Genomic DNA, 21787 nt, shown 5'->3' on the forward strand with positions numbered 1-21787 from the left:
GTCTTTGTGGTTCTTGAAGCCAAGGAGCTTTCCTTTCCAATGATGATCCAAGTTTGCATGATTCCTCACACGATGAGGGCCAATAGCAGATAATTGCATGTATACCCAAGCACCTTTCGTGAACTCTTGTGGCACCCGCTCATCGTCTATACCTCTAGTGTTGTGGCATGCAAGTGCTGTGACCTCATCCTTTGGCTGCCTTTGCTAAGTAGAGTTGGCCATGGTTGAGCAAAGAAAATTAGGAGGAGGAGCAGGACCTTGCTTGTTGCTACAATGTAGGTGGGATAAAGTGATAGGAGAAGGTGGTTAACCCTTGCTTGGTGTGGCAATGGGAGGAGAAGGTGGATAACCCTTGCTTGGTGTGGCTATGGAAGGTGGTAGGGGAGAAGAGAGGAGCTTCCTTGCTGCAGCAATGGAAATGGTGTAGAGAGAGAGTGTTGGAGTAGAGGATGAGTGTGATGGATGTAACCAAGGAGGGGTTGGAAAGGGGGTTCTAAAGAGAGAAAATCACTTTTTGCCTAAGGACTACTTTTGGGGGGGTTCTGGATAGTAAAAAAAGATTTTTCAAAAGTTTTTAAAAAAATTTGAACTTTAGGGTTTTTGTGAGCATGTTTTGACTTTGAGGTCAAAAAATGCTTTTTTGACCATAAAATAGATTTAGGGGCGTTTTAAGAAGATAAGATTTGAGTTTTGGAAAATTTTAAAATTTTTAAAATTTTGGGATTTTTTCACAACCGGATCAAAAAGTAGGGAAGTTGGAGGTTCCATATGCTTCCCCCCCCCCCCCCCCCCCCATTGTTTCACTAGGTAAGACCCCATTCAGAAGTGTAAGACTACTTTGTCCCCCTACATTTTTGAGGGCATAGAGTGTGTCCACCACCCTCTTCTCATTAGCTGGCCTCTAATTAACCTTAATCCCAAAGGGCCCCTAGAGGGTTCATATTTTTCCTAATGTTTTGAAGTGACAAGGAGAAGGACTATGGGTTAACCGTTTCCTCTTGCGAGGAGTTGGCAATCGTTTAGTCCGCCTTCTTCGTGGAGCCACATCTTCGGAGGAACTTAGGGATTCATTACTTTCTTGATCTTTGGATTCCTCCTCTCGTATGGGAGAGAGAAGACTCTCGTATGGGAGAGAGTCTTCTTTTGGGGGTTTCATCAAAAGGCCTCCTAAGCTCTCTCTCCTCTTGGAGAGAAAAGGAAATCCCATAAGCACGAAGTTGTTGAGTAACTTCGGCTTCCAAAGCGAGGTTGACTATAGCTTGTTGCAACCTAGTAACAAGATAATTAACAAACATGGGGACATCACCATTAGCACTTTCATGTGAAAAATCAAAGTTGTCAATGTTCATTCTACTCTCTTGGTTATTGTCAGCCATGTTAATTAAACTTATGTGTTTACTTAGTATATGCTTTGACAATTCAAAACCTTAGTTGCTACTCCTCTTAGCCTTTGAAAATAGGCACTTAAGTATCTACATCCACGGCTCGAATTGGTTAATTATAGAGAGTAGTGGAGTGGGTCTAACCTAGCGAAGTTACGGAGGGATAGCTTCTTTTGGACTTCTTATGGCTCAATAGTGGTAAAGCCGTAGGCAAGTCTAAGAAGACTCCATTATTAAGACCAAAGCTCCCGAGGTGTGCACCAGATCCCACATAGTGGGCTCAAAAAAACCGATAATAGATCCCAGTCCCACTTACCCTAATATAATCAACAAAATCAACCATTAATAGGCTACTTGAGGACCTCTCTTCTTAAGCAAGAAAAGAGAAATAAAATGCTCTAATACCAAAGTAATGGAAATGGTCTATGAACTTTGAGAATAGCGAAATTAAGAGAATTAGAGTGAGCACTTTTGTGAGATTACTTTGAGAATATAGAGGGTGAACTTAATTGATGGTAGCAACATAAACATAGTATGTAATTAACTTGGCATGAACAATAGTTTTGAAAGAGAGACAGTATTAGAGAATATGACAATAGATGAGGACCGGATTTACTTGGAGCCGGTCCCCCCTCCAAAAGAAGGTGTTTGTATTATAGATTCTCCCATCATGAGAGACTTTGTTACAATACAATCTTTGTGTTCCTTGTGACCTTGGTGATGCTATGAAGATGGAAATCTTCATGCATCATGAGCTAAACATAAACTTTTTAAAAAGCATTAACTATCCCAAGCCTCAGTCCCAAGGTCTCAAACACCTTCGAAGGTGGATAGAGCTAGCAGGGAATGAGGGTAGGAAAGAGGAAGAAACATTCTATAGGAGAAAGAAATAGTCCCTCACTTATCATCACTCTTCTTGCTTAGCATAGGATAATAGCATAGTAATCAAAATGAAGAAGATGGCAAGCTTAAGCATTTAAGCATGGCTCTTGGTTGGATTTGCATTCCATAGCCAAGAGTGTTGGTGTAGGCTCTCCACTTCTCAACAAACTTGGAGAAGGAGATGGAGCTCTTGCATTTTGCACTCCACACAATGAGAGAATGTGTATGTGTGTGTGGGAGAGTATACCCCCTCTCTCATGCTTGGTCCACACCTCTCTCTCTCTCTCTCTCTCTCTCTCTCTCTCTCTCTCTCTCTCTCTCTCGTATTATTTTATTATTTCCTTTGGACATGTGTCCTCTTTTTCCTCTTTGAGAGAAAGAACTTAATTATCTATTTTTATGTATCTAAATTCTCATTGGCCCCCTTTCAAACCTATCCAATAGCATTCAAACACAATTTGAGGGCCACATGTGGAGGATTATTTGAACATGTGTCTTTTATGCTTATTAAGCCATTTGGTTGAATGGAATACTTCAAGGACTTATTCAATCAACCATGGCACGTTCATGTCTCTTGAGAGCTATCTTTGAATTGAATACTTCAAGAACTTTAATCATTTAAGCATGTGAGAAACACCTCCAGTTTTTAGGTAAAGTTTCCACTAAAACTTAGCAAGCCAGCAGCACCGCATGCTTGGGTAGGATTCTCACCTCAAGGTCAGTCCTAGCTTGCTTAAGGTCAAAGGACTTTTGAACACTAACTTTTGGAGGTCCTTAATGAAGCTAACCCTACGGTATTTAAGCTCCATTAGGTAGCATTGCTCTTTGATTGACCATCTCTCATTTGGATCCCTTTACCATTGGCCTCGTTTTGAGATAGATCCGTAAGCACATGTCTATATTCTAACCCTTGTTCGCATTTATTATCCCACATTAAATGATCAGTTTAATATGAGAAAATCATTTGGGTTGGTTAGATATTAGATATGACAATTGTCATTATTGAGAAAATACATCGTTGACCAATAGTTACAAAAATGACGTACACACGTCATCTCATTATACATGCTATGAGAAAAGAAAACTAGTGCTATCCGGCTACGGCTAGGTTGACGTCGACTAATCCAACGTTGCATCGTGTCCAAGCGGCGTATCTGTCGAATTCTATAGAAAAAAACAATAAGACTTTCTATAACCATAAATATATAATTACAAAACAATCTATTTTTTCGTTTATTATTAGAATATAATAAATGTAAGAGAGTAAACTTAAATACTAACCAAGCCGAATGTCCATAAGGGCATTTAAGCCCTTTCTGTCTGCATATTCGCACTCATACGGTGTGGGGTCAAAGTACAAAATATCCATAACTACCAAACCTAAAGGGCAATACAAAAACACATACAAAGTCGGCCTCAAATTATGCCCATCCACCGCTCCCCAAGTGGTGGGAGCTCCTGCCTCTACTCACACTCTGGTTGCCTCCTTTTGTTGCTTCTACTTGTCAAGATTCTCGCGTGCTGCTCGCTTTGCATTCTTCCAATCTTCTTTGGCTAGCCAATCTGGCATGTTCCACCCATGCTTTATTGCTTTTTGCACTTCAGAACGCTTGTGCTTGTAGTATTTGCACATCCGCGCCTTCATCAGGTCTTCATTGAAGCGCTCATCTCGATTTGACATGGGAAACTCGTCATGCAGCATGCTGACGACTCTGTCTTTTAATTCATTTGGCACTTCACTCCATGTGTTTAGTATGTAGTGTCGAAACACCTGAGAATAAAGGCCGCGTATGCGCGAGGTCACCTTTGGCGTCATCATCCAACATGATGTTGCCGCTAATGTCGATTGAGTATGACAAGCCCTCTCGCCTGTGACGCGTGAACCTGGGTGTCTCAGCAAGGGTCTCGAGTGGCGTCTCGATGGAGCTATGGACGACAAGTGTCTCCACTGGAGTCTGGGCCCCGAAGCGAGGAGTGTCAAGTGGGGTGACTCCCGAAGGAGCAGCGAGTGGCGTGTAGCCAGGAACGGCCGATAGTCACGTAAAACCTGGAGTAGAGGGCAGTCTCGTGGCTAGTGTGGGAGCCGGTAAAGAAGGAAAAGGAAACTCGATGATTACGGGGCGGTGAGGAAGCATCAGTGGAAGCTCCTCCACAGCAACCGCCACCGCCACCACTAGAGCGTCGTTCCTAGAAGAGTGTGTAGATCATCTAATTGACACCGAACTCTTGGAACGTATTGATCGCTCCGAAGCAGATGGAGATGCTGAAGGAGTGGAACGATGCGATGGTGCTCTAGAGCGATGGCCGTCCTCGTACCACCTCCTCTGCTTGGGATCCAAGGAAGAAAGAAACTGATCATCATGCATACTTGCATTAAATACACGGACATTAAATCTTAATGGTGACTGGAGAAGAAAATCTGAACAAGTTATAATTTGATTGATCACAATTTAAATTTCACAAGTTTAGCATAGAGACAACAATAGACAAAACTCCACATGAATACAATATATATTATGAAAAGTAGCAAAATTGCTCAGATACAATGTCTATGGCTTTACGAGGTCTCTCTCTCTCTCATCCTTGCATAACTCAGCATAACTCACTATGTCTATATAGAGCTCTCCGTTTAGGCAGATGTCCTCCGTTTCATTTTGTAGGTCCTTCGCATGCATCCCATAGAGAGTACTAGCGCCAAGCTCGTCTGGCACCACCTCTAGATCTTCCGTCATTTTCTTTTCAACACCGAGATTGCACATGACAATCCCATATATGTGCTCATCATCTATGGTTCGCCAAAGGTATCTTGGGCACGATCAAATCCATCTAGCCACTCTCTAATGTAAACTAGGGACTTTGATACCAGCCAATCCTTTGCTATGCTACCCTCCGAACGTGCCTTCTGATGCACATATCCCTTGAGCGTTTTCATGAAACATTATAAAAAGAACATCCATCTGGAATGAATTGTGCTTGCTATTTCCACCTCATCAACTATGTGAACAAGAAGATGCACTTGAATGGTTAGCATGGTAGTAGGAAAGTGTTTCTCGAATCGTATGGAGCAATACTGGCCGCAGACAGCACCCGATAGATCGATAAAACTCTATAAAGCACCATGGATTCTAACAGGAGGCCAAGAACCCAAAGTAAAAGAGATCATTCAATCCGTGCGGATGCCCATTGGCGTAATGCACTTGCTCCGAAGATGTTTCACTAAAGAAGGGAAGATTACTGGTTTAAAGTCACATGACTGTCATAATATGTGTTAGCTATGCTTGAAGTGGAATAGATCATAGTGAGAATTGTGTAGCATATCCGTGTGTGGACTTTTACACCATTGTTAGATGTGTTTTGCAGCTTATTTTACCGGTGGCCATTGAGGGTTGCTTGTCTCCTGGCGTCCATATCATAATCTACAAACTTGTGAAGTTGGTGCAATGTGGATCTCCCAAAAGGAGATCCATGTAGGTTCCCTACCGTCCGCCAAACTAAACGTTGCGCAGTTTGTATAAGGAAGCGCACACGGCCTAGCATCGAGGGCAATGGATGGAACATGATTATGAAGCCACAGCGATAGGCTCTTGAAGGTCACCCAAACATGGCATAACCATATAATCTCATCCTCATGGCAAAACTCCAAGGTCCATGGCATAGCATAAGCAAATAATGAAGCTCCCCACACCACTCCACGTATCAGCATATCATGAACACCTTTCTCAGAAGTGCATGTCACAACATAGAAGCCCTTATCAATAGTAGTGAAGTATTGAATCTCGTACATTTCACCGACCGCGATAGCTGCCCAAACCCATAATCCTTGCGGCATCATCATCTACACATAAAATATAGCACAACCAATTCGGCATAGGATTTCGACAAACTCATCAAAGTCGTGCTTGGATAGAAGTCAACATGCATTACAAAGCCGTCATCACCCTTCCCCATGCTAAGCATATTAACCCCGTGGAGCATATCTCCCCATGTTAAAGCATGCCCAATGATAAGCCTATAGTAGGAAGGTATTGTGACTTTTCATAAATGAAGAACAAAGACTTTACAAATTCAAAAGTATAGTGGTAGGGTAATTGTACCATTATAAGTCCACCTTACAAAACAGAAGTGATTTCGGGGGAGATTTTGCTATTCAATGTGAATTTGACATCTGAAGATATATTTGGATTTGTCTTTTTGAGGCGCTTTTTTCAAGCCCAATATTGATGTTTTTTAAAAATTTGTGCAAGTTAGTATTCTAAAGAGTCAGTTTTGTTCCAAAAGACGGTCACAAAAGCTAGGCTCTCTACCAATCACCTTTTAGGATTTTGCACTTTTACTGGAACAAGGAGTGCTTACTAATGGGCCTTACACACTTGGTCATTCATGCATGCCTCCTTACTAGCTCACCTACCTAGTATCTTTTGGGCCCACATCCTATAGGAGTACACAAGACCTATAGACTATAGTTGGACCTTGACCTCTATGATATGGATGTTTATCGAAACTTTCTAAAATTCTTATTATTTCATAGTCTTGAGCTTATTGTGTTTCAAGTCCAAAACACATTTTCTTCAATAGGTAGAAACAAAACGTCAATCATGTTGGCATTGTAGTATGATGGCATGGTTTGTTAGCGTGGTCCTTTGATATCATTTTGGATAGTCGTGAACCTCTACATCATCAACTACACACGTTGGAGAATCTACAATAACCGCTTAGAAGACTGTACCTAAAAGTATCTAAAAGGTGAGAGCAATTTCATGTAGGCTAACATCCTGAATTGAGAAGCTAATATCTCTCGGTATAGTCATCATCTTGTGGACCTTTACAAAGAGAAAATGGTCCCTTCATTGTGAGAAGAGCCATACCAAAGGTCTTTTGAAGACTTGATTCATAGGTGGAGATATGGAGCTCACAATAGTGCCAATCAGGTGACTTTAGACTGCATGCAAGAGCTAACACATCAACTTGGGAGCTACCTATCAAGATACAGCCAAGAACTCATCACGAACTGTGAAGCAAAGTTGTTCCGCACAACATGGAGGATCTACCTATGGAAGGGATCCTAGAAATTCACTTGGAGGAATTGTATACATTACCTATATAAGAGTGCAATAGAGGACGTTGCAATGGCCCTTTGTACACACTTTGTACCTAAGTGTACCCTAGTGCCTAGAGGCTAGTATCCATTCTTAGTCCCAAGATCAATTTGGACTAGAGAAAGGATGCCATTACACATTATGTAGTGCTTTGTTCAAGGTTGTGAAGTAATCTTACTGGAAAACACATTTGCACTTTAGCATCGGAAGCAGAGAACACACACACACACACACAGCTAAAAGACATTGTGAGGCATTAGATCATCTTGTATTGAGTATTGTTAACTAGAAAACACACTCATTATACTAGGGATTGTAGCCTCTAACTTGGGTTTCAGGATGAACCATTCAATCTCTTAGAAAGTACCTATATTGTGTCATAGGTATTTTCACAATACCTGTCAAGGTACTTGGAAGTACCTTTTGCAGACAATAAAAAGTACATTAAATTTCTTGTTTTGAGTACTTTAAGTATTTTGAATTGAATTTCATGGTAGTTCTCCAATTAATGTAGCTCTATATTACAGTATATCATTGTCTATGTCATAATTAAGTTGTGTTTCTCCTCTCCCTCTCTTCCCACATATTTTCACATATTGTGCATTGATAGCTTATGTGCCATTCCAAATTGGGGAAATCGACTGATGGACACTAGTATAGAGGTATTATTTGGAAGAAGAACATGGAGTATTGTTACGCTAAACTAAGTTAACGGTACCAAACCAACGTCTATGATAATTAAATACTCACAATTATAGTGCGGTAAGGTCAAATGAAACCACATAAGACCTTTACGCTAGTTTAGACGTTGACTTCTAGGACACCCGTCAAAATGGTCGTAAGGTTGGTTGAGACTACACAATACATTTTTACTAGTTTGGACGTTGACTTCATCTACGTACACCCATTTAAACATACCAAAAATGTTTTGGAATGCATAATGGAGGGGCCAATGGTTGTGATTATTGTGTTGTAAATAAGTTGAACTCGATAGCTTCGGTGGCATGCCAACTTGCAATAATATGTCAATGGATACAAAGTCTTCATATAAAGTACAAAGGTACTATTTGGAGAAATATCCTAGGGTGTATAACTACTCCATAGCATAGAATGAATCTACTTAACCACCTTCTAGGTATCAAACATTCATAGATATTTTCTCAAAATGGAGAAAATTGTTTTCCTGGATGGTGTCAACCTTTTAAGGGAGGGCAAAAAGTTCCAAAATTTTCATGTTACTAGCACTATTAAATTTTGGAGATCATTCGTTGAAGATGATTATGCATACCATTTGTAGTTGATGCTCCCTCTCCTCTATTGTGGCAATAGATGAAGTCCTACATGTCATGAATGCACACTTCCTTAAAATTGATTCAAGTCTTTGGCATGTCATGCTCATATCTTTAATTTAATGAGCAACCTCTGAAGGTATAGCCATGAAAACATGCACTAGGATAGTCTATAGTTATAGTCAAGTAGAGATTGTCACCTCTAGAGGCAAGTAGGAAGTTTTTGCTCAGTTAACTCGGGCAACATACAATATTTCTTAGCTACTCAAAGGCAAATAGTCCATAGAAGATGGGGTGACTTCCAAATTTAACACGCTGAAGTGCTCTCAATTTATCCGATCTTTCCTTACTTCATTGTGGAATAGTTTTTGAAGGTCTTAGTACAATTTGTTGAGCCACCCATAATCCACATAAGCCTAAGATATGGAGATGACCATATTAGGCATGAGGTATATCAAACATTTTAATTTGTGTGGAACATAGAAAAGACACCACTACATAAGAACATTGTTGTAAACGTTCGCAAGGATTGCTAGTAGTGGTGGTAGACCAAGAGTAAGCCACCCAAGAGTGGATCCCAACTGCCTTGGGTTTGCTAGTGAAGGTGCACAGAGTTGGCGATCGGGTTAGTTTAGAGAGGTAGGCAATTACTATAGAGCTAGGCCTTGAGGTGCTATTCGCATTGTACATAGTATGTGTGGTGGATGGTGCACATTGTAGCCCTCTATGGTTGGGTAGTCAACCCAAGCTCCTTTCCTCCTCCCTTAGTTATGGTGATGGTGTTAGTAGCATCTAACATCAATTAACTCAAGTCAATGCATAACCTTGAGGCAAGAGAAATGTAGCAACCATAGATGTATCTTTAGTGTGTTGCTTCTACAGTTTATGACACGATTTGCATGTCTCCTTAGTCAGCTACTTCAACATTCACTCCGGTGTGTGACATGTAAACCGTATGGGGGACGAAATTTGCACCCAAATTTGACTCACTCTATTTCAAGCACCTGCATGAACCAAAATAGCACTGCAAACTCTTTATCCACACCTACGAACCCTAAAGAGGCATCTATAAACCTTAGGTCTAAACTTTGAAGAACCTGAACAGTTCCAAAACCCTAAAACAATAGAGAATGCGAATTCAAAATTGAAAATAACCAAACCCTAAAACAGCAAGCTCTCTCTCTCTCTCTCTCTCTCTCTCTCTCTCTCTCTCTCTCTCGTCTTCCTCAGAGAGAGAGAGAGAGAGAGAGCAACTCCACACCTCAGAACAGGGCAAACAACGAGCTTCAACAAACTGAAGGAACCTGACAGCACTTAAAATTGGCCAAGCTTCGTTACTCATACTCTTTTTGAATGACGAGTACAATGGCCTCTTTGAAGCACAAGAGAGCATGCACACAACACAATTTACCCAATAGGCATGTAGCCCACTTTGTGAAGGCCCTCAGCAACTGTTAGCTTCCTTACAATTAAAACAGAGCAGAAAAGTTAGCTCCCAGCTGCAAATGAGCCAGTGGCATCTTTTTGCTGACAGGGGGAGTAAAATGCGTCACGTGAGAAAATTGAAAACCCTTCAAATGATGGTCTGGAGATAGGACTCAATGCAGCATCAGCATAGCTCAAAGCTCGAGTCGATGCCACAGACAGATTTTCTGCCCTTGGAGACCCTGGCAAGGCCCCTCCCTCCGTATCATTGGCATATGCCGACAATGTATTTAATTGAGCATTGCGACTAAACTCTGCAAAGTGATCACCCCAAATATCGTATAAATACTCATCATTCCTGGAGCCCTGCTCCAGGCCGACGTTGATACCAGTCCTATTTGCGTGTAAGGTTGTTCTGGAGTTGTTCCCCAATGGACTCTCATTGCAAGCCATTGAAGGTTTACTTCCCGGCGCCCGGGCATGTGGAGCAACAAGCGACGTTGAAACTAAAGAGGGGCTTGTCACTCGTTCACTCTGACAAAAGTTTGTTTTTTCAAGCATCCGAGGGCTCCACTGCATGCTTCTTCCTCTCTGTGGGAAAGTGGCTGATGGGAGTAGAACAGGTCTAGCTTGAGCAACCCCCTGAATGGAACTCCTTGATGAGCTGGCTGAACCCTGCCGCTCGTCTGGGTCATTCGTGGTAGCTATGGCTCTTCGCGCCACAGCAGCCCAGTTTTCACCTGTGCACGTATCCTTTGGGCTCTCTTTTCTAACAGATCCCTTTCCAGGTAAGTCTTTCTTCACTGATACGTGTGTAGTTGCCTTTGAGCCAAACTTAAGTAAATGTTGTGACGTTCCTCTCCTTGTTGCAGTATGACGAGATTGGTCTCCACACAAGTCAACTTGTGACAACATCTCACAAGAAAACTGAATAGATGAGCCCCTTCTGGAAGAGGAGTCGCGAAATGCATTACTTCGAGGCCCACCAGAGTTGCTTACACCTTTAACGGACCTTGAAGGAGATTCAGAGCGTGAGAACGGGCTTCTGGAGCCATACGCAAGGGGCGTGGCAGGAGAAGCTGGTGACGAAGGAGGAGAAGAGCTAGCACTCTGGCCCATCCTCTCTGATCCTTGCCTCAAATCAGTGATGTTGTTTTTCTTCTTTCTTCGTTTCCCTTTGTCTTTCTTCTCCTTAAGCTGGAAACTTTGCTCTAAATCCTCAATTGGATTAGTTGAAGATGGTCTCTGCGAGAAACAATCAGCAGTGTAGTGTGAAGTTGAAAGACCTATTGGTGATGTTGTGCCGGCATCGGAGAACTTGGATCTTGAGTTGTTAGCACAGCTTATGGGTTCTGTTGCTTGGACAGAGGAAGTTTGGAAACTCGCTGCCTTCTCAACAAATTTAGGTCCCATGCTACAGTCTTCATCATTCGCCAGGCAACTGTCTCTGGGATAACTTGAAGCTTGATCTACACACGGACTCTCTGCAATCTGTACCCTCACATTAACAATTGTGGCTTGTGAGTCAAAGACCCACCGTAGAATGAAGCCAGCACTTCTAACCATTCCTACCAGCACATTCAAAAACCTGTTTTCATGGCATGGATCATCTCGACATTTCAAACTGTTTAATTCATCAAACCTTGTTGGAGCATGCTTGAAGGCGCTCTGCCTTTCAGCACCCTCAGCGTAACTGGCTTTTAGGCAGACTGAATGGAGGAAAAAGGTGTCACTACAGGAATGTCTAAGTCTAACATCTGTCGTGAGAAACTTTTCTTGCCTCAGCAATTTCACCAATACGACCAAAACTGAAAAAACTATCACAAGGAAGATCTTGAGGACAAGCTTCTGATATCTGGAGAAGGATAATGACGCATGACAGACCTGTAGAGAACTAAAATCTTTTAAAGGAAAGCTGTGCGACTCACACCATCCTCTTGCCGCTGCTCTATCAAGGGGATCAACCTCCGCCAAATCCAAGGGTTTCACTGGTCCTTCACAAAATCGAGTATCCTCCAAACCACAGAAATCGACATTACCTGACTGTATTTGATTAAGAGTCCCACAAATTACCTCTTGTAACATCATGAAGGAGCTGCCCTGCAAGATAAACGAAGTACCTGTATCCTTCTCCTTATCATGATGCTTGAAGCCGCCCCTATCACACTCAGAGTCATTATCCTCGAAAGCTTGTGAGACAGTTGAGACACTTGAATCACTAAGCTTGCAAGCTATCCAAGAGTGAGTGCAGCCCTCAGTTCCAATGCTACAGCAAGCACAGGGACCGACCATGTTGAACTCATAGCCTTTGTTCTTAACCTCACCCAAATCCACTGGAGAAAACAACGCCAAGAATGCCTTCACCTCTGGAAATATGTCAGGCGTACATGTGATGCTTTTGTTTGACCGGTTGGAAGTTATCATCACGATGTGCCTACAAACCGATTTATGGGCACAAATAAATTCAGGCCCACAAGCATTTGCAACACCTTTCACTTTTGCACCGACCTGCAGCAAACCACGCCATGAAAATTGCTCTCATAAATCGAATCTGAAAACAACATTCACAGTAGACATCATTCTGCACATTTCTAAACACACGAGTGAACAAAACAACAGAAATTAGGCCTTTCACAGTACAGTCAAACTCAAAAGCCAGCTGCATGGTCATGTTACATACAGCTCTCACAGTACACAGTATGCACAAGGTAGCAGCACAGCCAATGCTACATGAAGCGTTGGAATACACATTTTTTCACACAAAAAAGAATGCCATTTTTCTTGAGGATCTGAAAGATAAAAGCTTTTATTGAGAAAGGTCAGAAACATCTCATCTAAAGAATATGAGAAAAGCTAAAACACTTGCACAAAACAGGCAATCAAGCAACACACAAAAAATTTCTACATTTTTTAAAGAAAAAAACCAGGACATGAAACAACGCAAGGACGTGATTCACAGACAACAGACAAGACTGCAATCTCTTGATTCCTTAAGTAGTCTACAAACTAGAAGAGATTCTTTAACATAAGAACCTGGCAACAAAAAAGAAATTTAAGCACAATCAACAACCTCCACAACTTGCAACCTTAACTCCACTCCTTAACTAACCAAGAAGTGCAAGACTATCGACTTTATCATGCCTAGCTTGGACAAAAGGTATGACAACCCTCCTTACATCCACGCTTCATGCTGAGCTATAGGTTTGCATTGAGTTAGTTTCTGATTATAGCTCACTCAGGCATGTTAAAGGCTAGCAATTTCAAGGTAAGGGCAAATGTAGCAATATGACAAAGATAATTGTATTACATGTGTGTACGTCAGTAAGCCAAATGATACTTGGGCTCTTAAGCTCTTGTGTGTCATGCAAATAATTTTCAACGCAATCAAAACTATTGAAGATAAACTTGATTACAAAAATCAACCTTTTTTCAAAATTTTCAAAAGTACCTTTTCCACCAAGTAATGAACTAAGACAGCAAGGTTGTACAACAAAAGCAGATTTACTACACCAATGTCCAGAAATTTTCGATAACCAACAACAACGTACCTAGCACAAAGAAAAAAGGTTGGAAGAAATGTGAAAAATTCAATAGTTTTCATATCGACCTTGAGGCGCATCATTTTCACTACTTAGCATCATCCTATGCTCGTATTTGACTGATTTTCAGCAAAACGGTGCATCATAAAGGTGTTACACGTGTTTTGGCGTTGATTTGTGCTCTACATGGACAACTATTTATGTGTTGGTGATTATGGGAGCATATATATATGCGCTGTATTACAGCTAAATAGTATGACATAAACAGGTTTTGGCATTGATAAACACTTTGTATGGCTAATTTGCAGCCATCGTACCAATGCTTGTGGTCCCCGAAGGAGGTATATATACTCTGTTTCTATTTTGGTGCTTGTGAATGAGCTATGCAAGTTGCTATTCACATTTATGTGCTTATGTAGCTGCCAAATACATCCTTTTAAACCCATACAAACTACAGAATCTGGATACACCATACATCATGCACTCATGAAAGAGGCAAATGTGTTGCCTTACAGGTTTCAGTTCCTACGGATGAGCCAAATGGTCATGAAAAAGACTTACATATTTCTGGAAGCATGAAGCACATGTTCATAAACCAACATTTATGGTTTAATACGGATAATCCGAATCCTGATGTCCTCATTTGGGCAAAGCGTCAAAGCTTGCACAACATTGTTTTCTCCTTGGATAATGAAATTCTTGTCAAAGTGCAACAGAAGGTGTGGTGACCCGGAAGCACACAAGAAGCGGAGGGGGGGGCAGCAGAGAGAGAGAGAGAGAGAGAGAGAGAGAGAGAGAGAGAGAGGCCCTGCAAGGGCAAACTCCACTAACAAGAGATAAAGAGGCTTTGTACAAACTATCAAAGTTCGGGCCCCCCCTCTCCCTCTATAGGGGTCTAGCCTGGCTGCCCAACCCAAAACACCCCTTGACCAATAAATGTGGGAAAATAAGGAGTCAACAGAAAAAAATAGGGTGCCAACTACAAATGGCCCACAAGCAATCGACCCGACAAGATCTGGGAAATCTCTCTCATGCCTAGAACCTAGTAGAGCCTCCCAAGACACGGCACAACCACAAAGAAGCCCTCTCTCACTAGCCCTCCAAAACTCTTAACACCTCTCATATCCTAGGTACACAGCAGGACCACGGATCTGGGGCCTCCAAAATGAAGCAACATCACAAATCCAATCCACCACTGCATCTAGCACACCACCTCTCCATAGAGAACCGTAAGGTGCAGGATAGACAATCCTGTCCGCCAATTGCAAATATTGGATCCCGAAACCACCATCATGTGTTAAAGAGTTCAGGCATCTCTTTGGATTCAACCAGTTAGTCCCAGTTTCTCCCAAGGACAAGTGTTAGGAACTGAGGGTTGTTTTGTGGCTGTGCTCAGCTTGTGTGAGGTTGTTTTCTCATGTCTGGTTGTGTTAGGCCGTGTTTAGCTCGGGTTTTGGCTCAGTTCCATGGCCAGTTTGGCTCTTGTGGGCACAGAGGATTCTTCACCCGCTTTCCAGGTTCTACCAGGTGTCTTGTGGCCCTCTCCAGTTTTTTCCCCTTTTTTTTCAGTGGGCAGCCAGATGAGACCTACCGGATGCAGGCAGGCCAGCATTTCTCCATCTGTTGGAAGCCCTTGCGTTTTTGGCAGATCGGTTTAGCTTGCGTTTTGGTCAATCCCCAGCAGTGTCCCTTCATCGTGGCGAAGGGCAGCAGTGTTTTCCTCCATTCTTCCCTCCTCAGGGCAGTCCATTCGACGGGCGTATGGTGCAGAGGCAGAGCACTCAACTCTTGGTGCAGGCCTAGGAGAACAGAGACCTACATTGTCCTCTTGAGGGCAGCCATATTTGCAACCGTGAGGCATGTCCCTCTCTTTCTCCATTTCTCTGTTGTTGCCACGAGGAGGATCAATCCAGGAGTGATAGCCCATGGGGAAACCAAGCTTGAGGTCTCCTGTGCAGGAGCAGTTGGCAATTTCGATAGCAGTCGTAGTTGTGTGTCCGTCGGCCGACGTCTATCCATAAGGCATGTCAGATCTACGTTGGGGACCACCCTTGGTCACTTGTATGAGCAGCTTTTTATCAGCATGGAGAGCCTTTCCCAGATCTCTCTCTCTCTCTCTCTCTCTCTCTCTCTCTCTCTCTCTCTCTCTCTCTATGGAGGAGATTGATGAGATCCGCCAACGACCGATGCTGGATCTCCTATGATCTAGCTATCCCGGCTAGTTGTTTAGCTGCTTAGTTCACACCTAGCAGTTCAGGATTCCATAGTATTTCATTTTGTCATCTTGTTACTCTGACTTTGTATCAGATCCACCACATTGTAACTTTCTGGTCTCATAGGTCACTTTGGCCTTTTGAAGACGTTAATATAACATTTCATTTCATTTCTCTCTCTCTCTCTCTCTCTCTCTCTCTCTCTCTCTCTCTCTCTCTCTCTCTCTCTCTCTCTCTCTCTCTCTCTCTCTCAAATGTCCTACCTCTTTCTACCTCAGTGATCTTGCTTCTCCACAGGTGCCTTCTTCATGTGTTTAGCATTGCACTTTGGACTTCCCGTCGCAGCTTGGAGATTCTGACATGTGGTATATGACCGGATGTGCAGGTTTCTGACTCTTTCCTCGAGGGTGGAGCACTTCACAGTTGGAAAATGATTCGGATACTAGTAGTTTATGCCTTTACTGTAACAAACTTGGACACTCCAAGTCAAGATTCTACCCGACACAGCAGAGATTCACTTCAAAACGGTTCTCAATTCACACTTGATTCGACACGGCCCGGCGGAGTTCCGTGCCTAGAGATATTGGCCCCAAAGATTGGCGCCCCTTTCGGTATTTCGTTTTGTATTAATCTCTGTTCAAAGTACAAGAGAGTGGGAGGGTTCTCACTCTCAAACTCTGCGTCCAGATGCTCTGAGAAGTGAGGCCCTGCCCACTAATTTATAAGTTACAAGGGATGCCCAAAAGCAGAGCCCCAAAAGCTATCAGCGAAAAGCTTCTTAAAATAAAGCAATAGGTCCAAAAAGTAATTTCAGGAATTCCGTACGCTTTTGCCACGTCATCAACTGGTCATAGCAAAAGCAAATTTTCATACAGGCTATCTCGCTTTCCACGCCGCAAATCACAGAGCTGCCACGTCAACAGTGCAGCGGGTTTTTCGGGCAGGCTACCACGTGTCACTGCCGCCCGTGAGTGTGTCCAGGTCTGTTGCCTGTGTGTCCGGGTATGCCACGCCACTGGTTTGTGACATACCCCCCTTTTGAAAGCATTGTAATCACCCTCGATTACACCTGCAAAACAAACAGAGGTCATAAACTGTCTTAGCAGACACTGACTGTTAGTACCGACGCACTAGGAACAACACATCCAACACATGTACTAATCGACAGTCACATCACAAGACATCACTTGACATCACAGAACATCACATGACAAATCACATTCAACAATCATTCCAATCTCAAACCATGATTAATCGACAACGGATTTAGCAATTGCATCTAGATCCAATCGGGACCTCTCAGATGCCCGATTAACTAATCCTTATTGCAATCATGTCTATAGAGATTTTATCAGACCGAAATGTTACACTCATTTCGTCTATCAGTTCCTGCACTTAAACAAGTCAAGTACAAATGAGTATCATATTATCGGGAATTCCAAATCTTAAAGTCATTACAGCAGAATATTGTCAGCCCACAGTATCCCTGAAACCCAATAGGGACATCAGTGATTCTATTATCAAAAATCGGGGCAATCTGTTGACAAAGGAGCGGAGTGACTCCCCTCTTGTGCAAGCCCGCTGCACCAAATTCCGCCCAAGCTGAAATCGGGGTTCTATCGGAGTAGACTATGCTAAACCGAATGCTTCAAGGTAAAGGTTCGCAATCTAAGGAGTATCTGCCAGGTCATCCTCCTCCATCTACTTCGCATCCAATGCGCGATAGTTCTTGAATTTAATCAAGAACCGTCTTATCGCTTTACCTTTTATCTTTCTATCTTTATGTGCCAATATCTGTTCTGGAACGAGTATCTCCTCGCTTTCCTCCACTTTGGGTTGCTCATCTGGCTCCCCATTTCGAGCACATCGCTTTTAAAAGGCTTCAAGAGACTCACATGAAAAGCATTGTGAATTCTCCAAGTATCGGGCAGCTTCAATCTAAAGGAGACATCATTTATCGTTTCTTTTATCTGGAAAGGTCCATATTATCTCATGCTAAGCTTTGGAAAAGCTGCTCCTTTCCCTTTTTCTTTCTTAGGCGTGCCTTCACAAAACGTAAGAGCACCCAATCGTTCTCCTTTAATTTCAAATCGCGACGATGTCGATCTGCTGCCTTTTTGTGTCTTTCCTGAGATTTCTGTAAAGCCTCCCGGACCTTGGCAAAAGCAGTGTCCAAGTCCCTTGTGTACTGGTCAGCTTCAAAAATCTTATCTTTTGTGCTTCAGAAGGGTGGAACCGATTGCAATAGCTAGACACCTCGCAAAGGTCAAGAAGGTGGAAGGCCACCGCGCTCGCTGCTGCCCTCGCTCCCCCCCCCCCCCTCTCTCGTGCCATCGCTCTCCCTCCCCCGCGCGTGCTGTCGAGCTGCCTGCCCGCTGCCTGTGCTCGGACCAGCGCACAGCCTCAGCCCGCGCCGCCCCAACTTCGCACTCCCAATTCTTCCACCTTGCTACCCCCACCCCCTCCAACGCCGAAAATGCTAACGACTTAAGTTGAGCAAGACCCGAGGGGAGGGGGTTGGGGTAGCGAGCTCGTCCAATCGAGGGCCACATCTCGTCGTCGCCATCTCCCCCTTCTCCACGACAGCAGACACAAATGGAGGCTCATGCTCCGCCCCAGAGAGACTCCTCAGAAGCCCCCTCACCCGACCCTGCAAAGCCCACCATCCGACTTGCTCTTTCACCGACAGAGCAAGCGAGCCTCGCAGCAAAGGTGGAGCGCCTCCAAGCGACCTCCGTCATCTGCAAGATTCTCAGCACCAAACCTAGCAGAGGAGAGCTGCGAGACCTTCTCCAGGCCCGCCTTCTTGCAGAGGTGGGCAAGATCTTGGACATCCAATTCCTCGGACGAGGCTACTATCAGATCGAGTTTGAGACCTCCGAGATGGCGTCCATGGTCATCGCCATGAGCCCTTTGACCATCGGAGTACTTCGAGCCCACTTTCGACAATGGAAACAAGGTTTTGACCCTGCTTCAGATGTTTTGGTAGAGGAGGCAGACCTTCCCATCTCCGTCTGCTTTCCTGGTTTGCCGAGGGAGTACCCACCACTTTTGTCCAGGATGACTTAGCGATTGGGATTGTCCTGGAGACACCTCGCATGGCAGCCTCAGTAGCTGCCAAGGCAGCCGGCATTCCCTCAGTTCGCATTCTGGTTAGGGACACCCACACTCTCCCGACGGTCATCCTTCTTCCTCAGGTGAGTGGGGGCTGGTTTAAACAGAGCATGGAGTATTCGGGCCTCCCGAATCAATGCTTCATTTGTCGACAGATGGGCCATCTTGCGAAGGCCTATCTACGGAGGAGGCCCCGACCTACACCTCAGGCCCAAGCCCAGCCTTCAAGGGCTGGCCAGCAGCAGCAGGCAGAGACACACAGCACACAAGCAGAGCCACCCTTTGAGCCTGGGGCTCCAGCAGAGGAGGGTTGGCAGCAGGTTTATGGTCGACCATGGCAAGGGCCACAGCGATAGCTTGGCACTCAGAGTGGTCCTCAGGCGCCTGCTCGGTAGTAGTGGGTTCCCACGGGAAACCGATTCGGTCCTCTTCAGCAGGACGAGGTCCCTACCCCAGCCTCCACCCCAACTCCCCCCCCCCCCCCGAGAGTTCCCCCCCGCCTCCTGCTCCCTCCGCCTTGCCCCCCTACCCTTGCCGATCCCCCTCGCCCCTCTTCTCCCCCCCTCCCCCCTCACCCCCCCCCCCCCCCCCCCCCCTCCCGCTCCAGTCCCACATTCGACCCAGGGGGCAGGGCCATCCTCGACTGCTAGGAGATCTCTTAGCAGCACCTTTGCCACGAGTCGCTTGGCGAGGAAGGGACAACCTTTCTTGCGACCCTCTCTTCAGGTACAGACGTCTCCCTTTGCAGCAGTCCCTCGGAGTCTGACGAGCTTCAACATTAGGCGCCAATGGGACTTCTTTGCCTAAGACTTTACGCGCTTTCTTGGCGACTCCTCACCAGACCTTGAGGCAGACTACTTCAAGGTTCATGTTCTGTTTCTTGCAGCTAGGGAAATAGAGGCCTTGGACTCAGCGGTTGGCTTCTCGTTTCCCCTTTGCGGCAGGGACCAAACTGAGTGGACTCTCGACTCAGTTTTGGAGTGGCTTCAGACACAAGCCCTAGAGTTCTCTCATCACATGGGAGACCTAGGAGTTACAGACATGCTTCAGACTCTTTGGCCATTGGCCAAGTTTATTGTGACACCTTCAGATGCAGCAGGATGTAGACACGTTGTGGTTCACCTCTTTGCTGATACGCAGTGCCCACCATGCTATGTACACATTCATGAGGATTCCTGGACAGAGGAGGTAGCTTTACACACGGCTCGATATACTTGGGCTTGGGCCAGGCACTCTTTGCAGTCACGCCTATCTAGAGGACGCTCGGATACGGATTACTCCCCATCCAAGCAAGCCTCGAAGATAGCACGCTTAGCTGCTGCGGCAGCATCTGTTCTCTCTCGCTCCCCATGAGGATCGTCTCATGGAACGTGCAGGGATTAGGTGGGCCCTAGTTTCAGCGTCAGAGGGGCCGACTGTGTCAGGAGCTTCAGCGTTGCCTTGTGGGAGGAGAGATTGATCTCCTTATGCTACAGGAGCATCACCTGTGTGAGAGCCGCATTAGACAATGTGGTCAACTCTTGCGTGGACGATATGATACTTTTTGGTCAGCTGCTTTTGGACCTCGAGGCATTCAAGGTGGGGTATGTATGACTTTTGCGGACTCCTTGCAGCAAGCCATTGTGGGCAGAGGGATTATTGTGCCAAGCAGGGCTCAGTGGATCACCATGCAGGTTCAAGGTTGCCTTGTGGGCTTCCTGAACATATATGCGCCCAATGTGGCGAGTGCACGAGCAAAGCTTTGGTCCCAGATTGTTGATGCTCTGTCGCAGGCAGAGCAATGGTGCATAGGGGGTGACTCCAACATGATGGAGGACCCTTCTGACAGGATTGGTGGTAGCCATGCTACTGTGCATGGAGATGAGCTGGCAGCTTGGGAGAGGTTTTGTATGACTCTGAGGGTTTTGGATGTGTGGTAGCACTCTAGCTTCGTAAGGCCCCCAGACAGCCTGGCCTTCTCTCGCTCGGACTGCAGAGTGGGAGGAGTGAAGCTATTGCAGATAGATCGCTTCTACACTAGTGACCATTTCTGTGACTTGGGTGGGACAGTTGGCATTCTGGCAAGGACTTCCTTCTCAGACCATGCACCAGTGATCCTCACAGTGGCAGATAGGCAGAGGAGGGGGAGCACGATGCTTCGCATCCCTGAGAGGGTCTTGCTGGACTCTGCACTCAAAGAGCGAGTCGAGGCTCTTTGGACAGAGAGCTTGGACATGCATGATTCTCCTGCTGACAGAGTGGCCTCAGGACTAGCTCAGCTTAGTCGTTTCTTTCTCCAGGAGTCTTTGGCTCGCCTAGGTGCAGCGAGAGAGGAGGAGCAGCGTCTCAGACGGGGCGTTGCTTCCTTGCAGAGGATGCAGGAGCAGCATCCAGACAGTCCTTGGTTGGAGGAGCAGTTACCAGGCTCGCCATGAGCTTGTTAGCACAGAGGAGCGGCGCCATGAGTTTGCTTTCCACCGACAGGCATCTCAATGGACGCAGGTGGGTGACAGAGTGACTAGTGCTTCCTTCGAGGCAGTGGGACCTCGGCATACGTATGCCAAGGTCAGTCAATTGAGGAGGCCCGAGGGTCAGTTGCTTCTGAGTCAGAGAACATGCGCGCAGTTGCTACTGACTTTTTACCGTGGGTTACTGTCTGCAAAGCCTCAGTCAGAACGTCAAAATGCATGCAGGGAGCAGGTGTGGGCACAGATGCCTTGCCTTGTGACTGAGGAGATGCATCAAAGGCTGGAGCTGCCACTTCAGCTTGAGGAGTTGCACACGGCTCTTAGTGCACTCCCCGTGGTAGCTATCCAGGTGAGGATGGCTTGACTCCCAATTTTTTCTTAGAGTATTGGGACTTGCTTG

The 21787-nt window shown here is 45.0% G+C and overlaps 1 protein-coding gene across 1 annotated transcript in view; it reads right to left on the bottom strand.

The window, feature by feature from the left end:
- Positions 1–9959: 9959 nt before the first annotated feature.
- Positions 9960–21787, bottom strand: part of LOC147432007 (uncharacterized) — a 51757-nt gene continuing 39929 nt past the window's right edge. Inside the window, exon 3 of the mRNA XM_086491823.1 lies at positions 9960–12582. Within this exon, the coding sequence (XP_086347949.1) occupies positions 10138–12582 (2445 nt within the window). The 3' untranslated portion in view covers positions 9960–10137. The remainder of the gene's footprint in view (positions 12583–21787) is intronic.

Source organism: Adiantum capillus-veneris, chromosome 20 (assembly GCF_014529385.1).
Source record: "Adiantum capillus-veneris isolate H3 chromosome 20, ASM1452938v2, whole genome shotgun sequence".
NCBI lineage: Eukaryota > Viridiplantae > Streptophyta > Polypodiopsida > Polypodiales > Pteridaceae > Adiantum > Adiantum capillus-veneris.